Genomic DNA, 12,527 nt, shown 5'->3' with positions numbered 1-12,527 from the left:
CGAGCTCTAACTCATCCCAATCGGATTATTGAATCGGAAAATATTGACGATTCAAGGGGGGCCGTTTTGCCCCATCCTCCCCTAAGAATATAAAAAAAAAACTTAACTAAATATGGTGTAACAATTCAGTAGCGAAGTGGTAAAACGGTACAAGTCAATTTTGACAATTGACCAATTTTCTGAAATAAATAATAAAATAAATGATAAATAATACGCAAAAAATAAAATACGCAGAAATAAATAATACGCAAAATTTTGATGACATTTCAATTGATGATAGTGCTGCGACATGAAAAAATAGAAGAAAAGAATAGTAAAATGAGAATTTAAAAGGGAGAACTCATTCCGAGGCAAATTGGTAATTTATTAGGAAAAATAATTACACTCATTTATTTAAAATTTGAAAATCATGAAATAATAAAACCGAAAAACAGCTTAACCCAATGAATCCAAGGCCATTGTCATTCGCTATCGCCGTCCCTCGAGAACCCAAGAGACAGCAATCCAAAGAATGATGCCACGATCGCTGAACGAGTCAGGGGAGGGCTCCAACTTCCGGTCACGTGACCAGAGTGGCTGGCGGGGCAGCCGGTTATTTTTCTTTCTTCTTATTCTTAGCCCGTCGCATCCGCTACTTAATAACTACCACGTTCCTGGATATACATCGAGAACTTTAGCGCACTCGGACGCCCCATGAAATCCCCATACGATCCGCCCGATACATAAATAAAATAAATGATCCCACGTAATTTGAGGGATTATTCTCTATTTCATTCAGGAAATTGGTTGAATTGATTTTTATATTTTGTTATTTTTTTATTTGATGTTTCTTTCGATGAACACATTTTTTTTCTATTTTTCTAGACAACTTTTTTTTTTTTTTTTTTTTTTTTTTTTTTTTTTTTNTGTTGATTTGTTACAGAGTATTTTGTGTTTTGACGTTAAATTTTCAGGTTACAGTCTTTCAGGAACTTATCTATAGCTTTTATAACAGCTATAGATAAGCTATTTTCAATGATCAAAACGATCCGCCCGATACATAAATAAAATAAATGATCCCACGTAATTTGAGGGATTATTCTCTATTTCATTCAGGAAATTGGTTGAATTGATTTTTATATTTTGTTATTTTTTTATTTGATGTTTCTTTCGATGAACACATTTTTTTTCTATTTTTCTAGACAACTTTTTTTTTTTTTTTTTTTTTTTTTTTTTTTTTTTTTTTTTTTTTTTTTTTTTTTTTTTTTTTTTTTTTTTTTTTTTTTTTTTTTTTTTTTTTTTTTTTTTTTTTTTTTTTTTTTTTTTTTTTTTTTTTTTTTTTTTTTTTTTTTTTTTTTTTTTTTTTTTTTTTTTTTTTTTTTTTTTTTTTTTTTTTTTTTTTTTTTTTTTTTTTTTTTTTTTTTTTTTTTTTTTTTTTTTTTTTTTTTTTTTTTTTNTCTAGATAACTTACACCTTTGGAATTATTTTCTACGAGAATTTCTAAAGTTTTTGAGTGATGTCAACGTATTATGATCCAAACAAGTGGAATGGCATTTTGAAAGTCTCAAACATGAATAATTGTTCTACTTTCGACAGCAACGAAATATTTGGCTCAGGAGGCGGATAATTCACACCAGACGGTGCCTTTTCAGGGTGAAAATATCTCATGCAGAGACACAAAAACACAAAAATCAGTGATCAGTCAAGTCAAGAACAAGAACTCCTGTGTGAAAAATTGTAACGCGCATGTAATTCGAGAAATAAAAAAATCCTTCCACGAGAAGAAAAAAGGTCCCTCTCAGGTGGGGCAGGTGCACAGCGTGAGCACAAATGAGTTTCCAATTAGAGGGTTGGATGATGATCCTGAGGTCGAATTCCCGGGGTAATAGTGTGACTTCCGGTGTAGAGTGTACAGTAGTCGTCTCGCTGACGAAAAAAAAAGTTGAGAGAAACGAGAGAGGATGCCCCAGGGGGTGGGGATTCCCCGTGGGAATCGCCACTTCAACTCTTCTCCGTCGACAGTCCCCTCGTTCCTGCCGACTTCCGGTTCATCCGGAGCGTCTTTTGCCCGGGAAATTCAAATAATCTTTACCGCAAAATCATCGAAAGCTGGGGAACAGAGACAAGCAACGAATTGTGATGTATTTGTCGCATTTATTTTTTCTGCCCTCGTTCCTTCCTTTTTGCTTAATGGATTCAGCGTGGATTGAGGAGGACGTCACGGGGCATTGTCAGTGGGGTTCTTGAGGCCACGCGGTGCGGCTCGAGCGGTTCGTTCGGAGAATTGCATTTCCGTGAACGGCTCCCCACTTCTTTCTTCTCGCTCGATCGACTCTCCTCTCGAGTATTCCAATGCTTTATTCAGAGTTTAACTGAGAGTATATTCAGGGAAATTTATGAATGCGTCTGACGAAATTCATTCTTCTCTGAATGAGAAATTGTGGAAAAACTTGTGAGATTTCCTCCGAATATTGAACTGCTGTGAAGTGAAATTTCACTTAATTTATCGATTTTGCATCCGAATGTGTATTGTTCATTTTTTTTCTAAAAATTTTCTTATGAGGGATCAATCGAAGTTGATGAATTTTTTTATGAATACAGACTTTAATAAGCTTTATTTATTGACACCAATGAAAATTCTATTTTTCGTACAGATTCGAGAAACTTGATATTTTTCCGAAAATCGATTTTCAATGATCACTCGAAAAATTGTCATCAAAATGGAATTAGTCACGGCTCAAAAAATTGATAGCAATATCCTCTTGATTCTATCAGAATATGATGGGGGTCGCACTATTCGCACAATAATGTCATGAGCTTTTTATATCAAAATCTCTATCTCTATTAACCCTAGTCTCGTCACCCTACGCGATCCAACGACTTTGCCGCGTTATTTAGGCCCGAACGTTGCCAAATTCACTCTACACTGCCCGTGCGCGTTTAGCGAGTTTCCGGCAACGTCGCGTAACAGGCACTCTCATTCGACATGGGAAAAAATAATTCCTCTGGGAGAAAAAAATTGTTTTCTTCGGGAATTTCGAGAATTATGTTGTTCTGAAACTACTCTAATTTTTTAGATACTTCAAGTGGCGAAGTCAAATTTTTTAGAATTTTTCCGATCAGCCATTCAATGGCAATTCAAGGAAAACGACGGGCTGCGGCGTTTCCCTCATGTGGTGACCAATCTAGGGTTAAACTCAGGTTGCCGTCTATACACTGATTAAACCCTGATTGAACCTTGATTAAACCCGGACTGAAAACGAATTCGAGTCTTGAGAGGGTCTGAATGTAGAATTATTTGACAGAAGACTTGTTTGAGAACTTTCGTCGTTTTTCTCTCAGTGTAGAACATTTCCATTTCCGTCTTTTGGGATATGGGTAAAAGTGGATAAATAAATGTAGTAACGCAATGAATACTTTCAACTTGAACTCTTTATTATTGGCACGAGGAAGGCACGACTGTACTAGAGGACCGTTGTCCAGAGACTAAATTCTAACTATTTGAAAAACCTTTACTGAGGGAAAAGCAAGACAAAGTTTATGACTCCAGAGGACAGAGTTTCCTTTGAATTCGAAGCACAACGGATCATAAATTAGTCCTTTTCTGGGGACTTTCCTCAACACATAAACCTTGTCGAGTGATTTTTGAAGAAAAACAGAAGAGCTGTGTTCAAATATTCCAACACCGTCAATTAAAAAAAACGAAGTACAACTGAGAAATTCCACTTCACTCCGGAGTTACCCAACTCCCATTAAAATTGTCATCATGAATTAAATGCAACGCCTGACTGCCCTCTAATAACTAACGAAAACCCGATATCCCCAAAAAAATTCTCCGTTTTTCCCAATAAAGAACCCATAAAAAAATCAATCAAGTCCATCCTCTTCCTCTCTCGATTGATAAACACGTTGAAGCGTTGAAGTTGGGTACATCGTCGTGAATCGAGAGGCATCAACACGAGAGAGGCATTAGATCCATTCTCAAGTCGGGCGGATGCGGCCCGCTCGCCTAACTGGCGTTTCCGGTGGTCCCACTCTGCCTTCCTCCCCTCACGCCGTCCCCCCCTCGACCGCTACTCCACCAGAGTGCCCCCACTCCGGTGTCTCACGGTCTGTCGCTCGTTTTTTTTCCTGCGTGTCTCTCTCTATCTCTCTCCCTCTCTCGCCCATTGAAAGCCCAACCATCGAGAGCTCTATGGACGAACGTGCCACGTCACATCCGTTCACAGCCGGAGTTTCATTCTCGAAGCAGCATTCACTCGTTGATTTTTCAATGCGAACGAATTTTACAATTTAATGATAATTGATTTACCCGCGCGTTTTCATTGGTGATTTTTTTTGCTTCCGCATGGAAACTTTGCAATCGTTCAAATTCAAGTTTTTGATTTTTTTTGTCATATCGACTCAGTATCTTATTTTACTAAAGATGAAAGAAACGTGAAGTTGTTTTATATCGAAATATCTCGAAATTTCCTGACCGCTAATCCTTAATTCTGATTGGCTAATATGTGACACGAAGTTATTCACAAAAAAAAACACGCGGCATTTTCAAATTCTTCAGTGGTGAATTTTTTTTTCACGTCATATATATATATATAATATATATTTCACATGTATATGTATTATCGGTGAAATTAATAAATTCTGGCCTTTTATGGAGACCGATTATTTAAAAAAATTGAAGATAATTAATTGAAAATTAAAAATTCTTTATAGATTTTTTACTCGACTTCGCTATTCACTTCAATCATTAGTCGAATTCTCTTTGATTCATTATCAATATTTATAAGGTATTCATGAGAAAATGAAATTTAATGAATTCCATTTCTTCATTTCAACAAATGAATAGATCAGCGCGCGCGCGAGCGCGCGCTTAGATCTTGTATTTTACTAAAGATGAAAGAAACGTGAAGTTGTTTTATATCGAAATATCTCGAAACTGCCTGACCGCTAATGAAAATGAAAAATTCTTTATAGATTCTTTGGTAAATGTCCAGAACAACTTCCTCATTTCTATCTTTAATTATTATTATTGATTGATTCATGTATTTAGAGGCTTAAAAAATTGGTTGGATGTCCTTTTGACCGAGTTCAATGATGAAGGCGATAGCAATAATCGTTTTTTTTATTAATTTGAAAATTTGCAAAATTTTGTATTTTTTGAAATTCAGAATTCCGGGGATATCTTTGAATATCATGCTTCAAATGGATTCAATCATAGCTTAAAATGTTTTTTTAATGCCATTAAGTCGAAGTTGAAAGACGATTAAATTGCAATTTCTGAAAATTCCGAGCATTTTCTATAAATAATTTATAACCAATCAATTTTCCGCCATAAAAATAATTTCTTCCGGATCGTAACAATGACAATTATTGATTCATCAACAACGAATGTTAAAAATAATAATTCTGTGGAAAATGTAATTTGAATAATACTGAACATTCACGATTTTCTTCAAATTTTTCTCAAGTAATTTAATGGAGAAAATTGATGATTGAAAATGATCAGAAGGCACTTGGATATCGTTAAGGGGCAAATGATGGTGTGAGCAAACTTCTTTTGAGTGGAAATGAATTTGCTCATGACTTAAAAATGATTGAACACCCCTGGATTCGCCTGAATCGAATCTTCCGCCGGCGAATCATTCGCTAGTTCAGCTTCATGATAATTAACCGAGTTCCCTCGGTGCGACGACCCAAGTTCCATTCACGGTGTCTCTCCTCGGGCGATTGAGGGAGGGGGAATCGTGTGGTCGTAATTCCATTAAAACGATTCACCGGTTGTCCTCTGAATCACTGCCCCCTCTCTGTTGCTTGAACGTATTTTTCCCATTTTTATGGTCTATATCATGTTCGTTCGGAGAAAAATTGAGTTTCCGGTGAATACTGATGACGTTGGAAAATTTATGAATGGGGAGGAGGCATGCCTGATCAACTTCAGAGGTTTTTCTTTCTTGTTTGAATGTCAGAGTAGAACGTGCAGCTGAAACTAACGGAATATTCGACAGTGGAGAATTCAATTCAGGGGATTTTGAGGGTTTAAGGGTCAAACAACGTTGGAAACGAGGTTGAACATGACTAGAAAATATCTGTACACCCCTAGATTCCCCTGAATCGAATCTTCGCTGGCGAATCTTTCGACAGTTTCAGCTTCACGAACAGAACAGGAAGTGGGTAATGAAGAATTGATAAATTTATGAATGAATTATAATTACCTGGAGCAGGAAATTTACGTTGATGGGTTTCTGGGGAATGATGAGACGTTTTTTTTATCGATTTTTTCAAATATATATTTACAAGACATATACAGAGCGTGTAGGCTTAAACGTAAACGTGAAGGGGTGTTTTGGGTTCTTTCGTTCGGCGAGTCTCGTTTCTATTTTTTTTATGTAATTCTTTAAATGTATTCTCAGCTGTTAATGATTCCATCAATGTCATTCATTCCATTCAGCGGAGGAATGAAGCATTTTCCGTTGAAAAAAATAAAGTCATTGTCTTGAATTTGAATAGCTTGGGTTTATCGCTCACAATCATTCACTCACTCACACCTATCTATCTTAATTTTTGTATTGTTTTTCATTTTAAACATCGGTTTTTTTTCTTCATTACTTTATACATCAACGTGTCCGCATACAGAGTATAGTTTTAGCATTTTGTCTGTGGTACGTTCTTCATTTTTAGATGAAACTGCAAGTTGAAAGACGAGAAGTAACATCGAAATAATGGAAAATATCATTCACTCTTGCAGTTTCACGTCTACAACTTTCTAAAGCCCTATATTGTTTGTGTGTATATGCGGATTGTTTAATTTTCCTGGTGCTTCTCATGAAGCTGAAGCAAGCGGAATATTCGCCAGCGGAAAGTTCAATTTGGGAAATTTCTGGGGGGTGTAAGGGTCACACAATCATATGCGTAAATTTTTTTGCTCACGATTTAAAAATTGTTGTTCACCCCCCCATTCCCCTAAATCGAATCTTCCGCTGGCGAATCGTTTCGCCAGTTTCAGCCTCATGTTTTCCTCACATCTACTTCTGGCTCGAGTCCTTTTAAAATCAATTTCCCACTTTTTTTCCTGAATTTTCAACTTTTCCACTAGTTGTCGAATAATTTATTAAATTAATTTTCAATTATAAATACGTCTCGAACCGAAAGCGATTACATGTTGATTAGAAAAACAAAAATTGTGCTCTAATTTATATATATATTTATTTTTCATCGTAAACATTTCTTCCACTCTTATGCACACATACACACACAGGCTTTCCCCTGATTAAAAAAAACATAATTAATTAGTTTCATTTTGAAACAGAATGGCGATACCACGTGCAAGAGGAGACGAATCCCTAGGCTGTCCCTCTTTCATCAAATTTCATCCTCATTTATTCATTTTTTTTTCTCATCAGAATGAGGGAAAACCTGCTTCCTCGTTTCCCACGTCGACGAAACGTTCACAAGACTAGATAATACTGGAAAGAAAATTAATAAAGTCAAACCCACCCGACGCCTTATTCTCCATATCTCCGCTCTCATCGTCATACCACTGTCAAATATTCTGTCCACTCGTCTGTAATCGCCTGAAATTTCCCATCTCCATGGGAAATTTGCCCCCAAATCAGTAGCGAAACGGTAAAACAGTTCAACTCGGTTTTGACTACACTGACAGAAAAACTAATTTTATGAACAGAATTTTATTTGAACCAACTATCATTCGGTTGTTAATTTTCAAATGAACATGATTTCATAGTGAATACCAGTTATCTCTTCTTGAGATACATTTGATTGGGAGAAATCGAACTTCTCCATAATTGAAGTTTCTTTTATTTGTCGCAATAATGAGAGTATTTGATTTCTCTCTGGCCAAAAGTTTGCCAACTCCAGAAATCCGCTGGTCTAATCAAAAGTCAAAATAACTCTCATGACTAAATACGTTGTTATCTCAGTCAACTCGATCATACGTTGTTCCAAGTAAATTATAATTGAAGTGAGCACTTCGTACGTCGAATCAGAATGAATATTGTTACGCGGAAAAAGCTTTGAGATTGTAGTAAAAAAAATCGCATTAGTTTACAATAACAAAATCACAGATTACGGCAATTCAACGCAAACTTGGATATCACAAATTTCGTTCAATGCGATCTACGGAAAGCTCAATTTAAACATCGTCTTCATTCGAGAAAACAGCATTCAATTAATTCCTCAATGTAATCGTCTCCTAGATACGAATCTTTGATCAATTCATGAAAGTAGAAAATTTCTCGACTGGAGATTACATTGGGTTAAAAAATCTAGAACTTTTCCATTTTTGCGGTGAATCCATGTGACTTGACGCCAAGGACTGTTTTATTTGATTCAAGTAAATGTATCTCAAGAAGAAATAACTGATATTCACCGTAAGATCTTAGCAACATCTCAACAAAAATCATTTTCTCCATCAGTGTAATCGCCAGTTTTCAGTGAATATCTCAAAATCTAAGGGAGATGGCGACATTCTTGACAGGACCGTTTCTACAGCATTCCAAAAATTCAGTAGTGAAGTAGTCAATTTCAAGGTTCAAGTCGATTTAGCCCCCAGTTGATTTTTGTAAGATCTTTCTCGACAGTGAAATCGAAGACTTTTCTCTACAAAAAAGATTTTTAGGAAAATTTCCCCAACTCCTTCAGAATTCGCGATATTCATCGAGACCTGGCGCCAGAATGGAATTGCCTTAAACCCTTTGACCACTTCACCACTGAATTTCTAAAACCGTTTCACCGCTTCGCCCCTGAAATTCAATTTCCCATTTCAAATCATCATTTCCGAACTGCTCAATCTACCAAAAAAACCACCGATATTCGTCTCTACCTGGAGCCTGCCGCGGTCTCACATCAAATCGACGACGCCCACGAATAAATTAAACTGTAGAAAAGTTTTTGTTTTTCATGTTTTCTTTATACAAATGTAATATACAATATATATTTAATTTCTTGTTTTTCGTGTTTTCTTAATCCTTGCATATAGTTATTTATATATTTATAATATATACCGCTATCTACGCTGTAAGTGTCGTGTACATGTCTCTGTTGTTTAATCATCTGCATACGTGTGACCGTCATATTATCTTTTTTTTCACACCGCAACCCCCACGAAAGAAAAAAAAAGAAATATCCCTCTCACACATCCCCTTCCGCCCGTAGTCCCTCGGAGAAAACAATAAATACAAAAAAAGGGGGGAAAAGACACTTGGGCATCGAAAAATAAACAGTCCCTCTGAAATCGCCCCTTAAATGCAACTCTTGTACTAATTGCGCACTTGTAACTCCCAACCGATCGTTCCATCAGAGCTACACACAACTTAAAAATCCACTCCCATAAACTCCTCACTTTGGTACATTCCTGTTAAAACTCGTAACCTCACAGATTAGCGTTCTTAAAAAAAACAACAAATGGTAAAAATCTCACAATTCCGGCGTAACAGGATCGAGCAGTCTCTTCTCCGGATCCCTGGAGTCCCTCGTGACAACAATTTCGTTATCATTGTGCCTGGCATTGGGATCACACCTGCAGCCCTGTGCAGCATGCCTGGCATAGCAGGCCTCGCAAATAGTGACACATCCCTTGAGTGGCCAGTAGCACAATAGACATGGTAATACCATTGTTAACGCTGCCAAACACGCCCACCTTGCGCCCTTTCTCGAGCCAGAGCACGAGCACGGCTCGTCGGCACAGCTACCACCGGCCTCTGAGTCTCCACCACTACCAGTATCACCACAATGATAGAAGAGGCCCTTAACGCAGCACAAGCACGACGCATAATCGAGAGCTGTCTCAGCTGAACAGAAACAGGTATTATCGCACAGCCAACGGCTGGGCAGAGGTGGTGGCTCACGACAGGATTCACACCTGCATTTGCCGCAGTAGTCGCACATTATGGATAGACTAGGGTCGTTAGAGCGAGGGCCAATGCTACCAGTGCCAATGGTGTTGGCTGGCTCCTTTGTGAATGACACCGGTTGTTTGGTGACAGGTGCACTTGGCGACGATTGCAGGAGAGTTTGCTGATGTCTTCGGGGAAGACGCGAGTCGCTCTTGTGATGATGCGCCAAGTGATGATGTCTTCTCTCTGTCTTCATGCACTTTTGACTTGGATTTGTGGTGTGCGCCTGGCGGAATGGGGTCTCCACGTATTCGTTGACAGCCCGCTCACCGTCGGGACGAGGCACTGTCAGGGTGACCTCGCCAACTTGGCTTCTCTCGCTCCCGCGTGGCGACGAGAGCGAATCGCTCAGGGAGTTGGTCAGGGGCAAGCGCGATCTGAAACTGCTGGACGCTGATAAGGGCGGCAGGGGTGATGTTAAGGGTACTGCTATCGTTGAGACAGCCGGCATTTGCTCCAATCTTGGCGGTGGCAATGGTCTTGTGTGGTCGTGGCCGTGGACACGGGGTAAATTACTAGTGGATGAGCCGCTTGAGGCCGACGAGGCCGGCCGTGACGGCGAATTTTGTCCATTTGTTGACATCAGGGGCGATACTCCACGGAGTTCTAGACGCTCCGGCCATCGGGGGCTCGACACAACCTGGCGATTTGGGGGTTGTGAATTGTCTGGTGGTGGGAGCGCAGTCTGGCTTTGGTTACCAGGGATCGACGGTGGCGGGGGATTTCGCGGGGATGGCAGGGGTGATACGGGTAGGCGGTCGCTCCATTGGGGGTTGTGGGAGGTTGTTGGCGATGGGGTTGATGATGAGGGGCCTGCACGCACTGCCCAACCGGCCCGCGGGGATTGGAGGACACGCGGGGGTCCATTTGTCTCCCGGCCGCTACCCGCCCGCGCACGCACTTCATCCCCACCTGGAATCAGGAAGAAAAAGGGGGTTAATTGGTTGTCGGGGGAAGTCATCTTTGGGTGCTTGCAATCACTAGCAACAATGACTATACTCATTTGTAAAAAATGCAAGTGTCCACTTGCTTTTGATATATTCAATGTTAATGTGTGGAATACACACATTACATGTCACGAGTTATCGATAAAACCTCGGTCGAAACATTGAAATTCAACGCTTCTGGGTAACTAAACCCCAAAGCTGTTTTCATAACAATTCGACAGTTAATTCCACCGGTTTTTCTCTCTCAATCCCATTAATTCCTCTCGTCGTAATTAGACGTGACATTAATTATCCAGTAAAAGAGGCCCTTCATCAGCAATGTTAATCCCGCATATGCCATCCACTGTTAATAATCCCCCCCCCCACACCTCACCACAATTGTGATAAAATCAGTTTCAAGAATATTTCAGGATTGCATCGTTACCCCAGAGTTGAGTATTTCTATTATTATTGCGCCCGCATCTATTTTTGTCAGACGTTACAATCTATTATTGTCCATTATAAAGATAAACTGGCGTGTACCATTTAACGTGTAAGACGACCCACGCTGAATTAACTCCACTAAATATTTCGAGATTCCCCTATCTCCATAATGCCCCCTCCCCTCTATTATCGCACTTCACGGATGAAGCTGACACTAGCGGAATTTTAGCCAGCGGAAAAGTCAATCTAGGGGATTTCTGAGAGTTTGAGGGTCAAAACATCGCATGAGTAAATTTTCCTCAAGTGGAGGTATTGTTGAGCCCTATTCGGCGACATTAATCAAATTTAATCCACATGTCATATTTTTTGATTTTGTAATTTAAAAAAAAATCGGTTGCCCCACCAAAACTGAAAATAATGTTCTGAATTCATTGAATGATGGATTGAAATAATTCTTCGGATGTCTCTTCGATCGAGTGCAAAGATGAAGGAGCTGCAATCGTTGTTTTCATTTTTAGAATAATTTTCCAAAATTTTGGATTTTATGAAAATTAGAATTCCGATGAATGAATGTTTAAAAAATAATAATTCTCTGCAAAGTATAATTTTAATAGCGTGAATATTTAGGATTAAAAAAAAAATTCTCAAACAATTTAATTAACAAATTTGATGATTGAAAATCTAGAGGACTTTTAAGGGTTTGAAGATGAAAAAATTATACGCGTAAATTACAATCAAGTGCTCACACTTCACGCCATACTCCCCCGCCCCCCGTACTTCACATTTTCATTTATAAAACTGGAATTGTTCATCAACCCCCGGATCATTCTCACTCGAGAACCAGTTTTTACGCTCAATAAACCGTAAATAAAAGAAAAATACCAAGTTGATCAACTGGTTTTGTGAATAAAAACCCCTGAAATATGCATAGGAAGGAAGGAACTTCACTCGTTCGAGGTATTCTCCAGGTAAAAAGCCAAGAATTCATTTTATTGAGGGGTTGTCCGGACCCATGCGAAATAAGAGAAGAAAAAAAAATAAATAAAAGGAAGAATAAAAAATGAGGGGAGGTCCAACCCCAGGTAAAGTCAGTGGTATCCGCCAGGCCTGAATGAGACTTCTCGGGAATTCGGGGCAGATGCGTGCAAAACCCCTCAAGACAGAGGCGATGAGAAAAAAAAAATACTTGAATCGAGAGGAGGAAGAGGGACAGATGGTCGTGCGCGCACGTCTCGATACCGTTTTTCAAGGGGGCGGGGGGGGG

The 12,527-nt window shown here is 38.8% G+C and overlaps 1 protein-coding gene across 2 annotated transcripts in view; it reads right to left on the bottom strand.

Moving 5' to 3' along the window:
- Nucleotides 1–8,393: 8,393 nt before the first annotated feature.
- The window catches only part of LOC107036825 (protein sprouty), a 29,699-nt gene continuing 25,565 nt past the window's right edge, over nt 8,394–12,527 (bottom strand). For both annotated transcript variants that reach the window (XM_015255023.1, XM_015255024.1), the window contains exon 2: nt 8,394–10,805. In XM_015255023.1, coding sequence (XP_015110509.1) covers nt 9,415–10,476 — 1,062 coding nt within the window. In that variant the 5' untranslated portion in view covers nt 10,477–10,805 and the 3' untranslated portion in view covers nt 8,394–9,414. The remainder of the gene's footprint in view (nt 10,806–12,527) is intronic.

Source organism: Diachasma alloeum, unplaced genomic scaffold, assembly GCF_001412515.2.
Source record: "Diachasma alloeum isolate Michigan unplaced genomic scaffold, Dall2.0 Dall_scaffold_00211, whole genome shotgun sequence".
Taxonomy (NCBI): domain Eukaryota; kingdom Metazoa; phylum Arthropoda; class Insecta; order Hymenoptera; family Braconidae; genus Diachasma; species Diachasma alloeum.
Note: the sequence above shows the minus strand (reverse complement) of the source record. Positions and strands in the feature narration are given on the sequence as shown.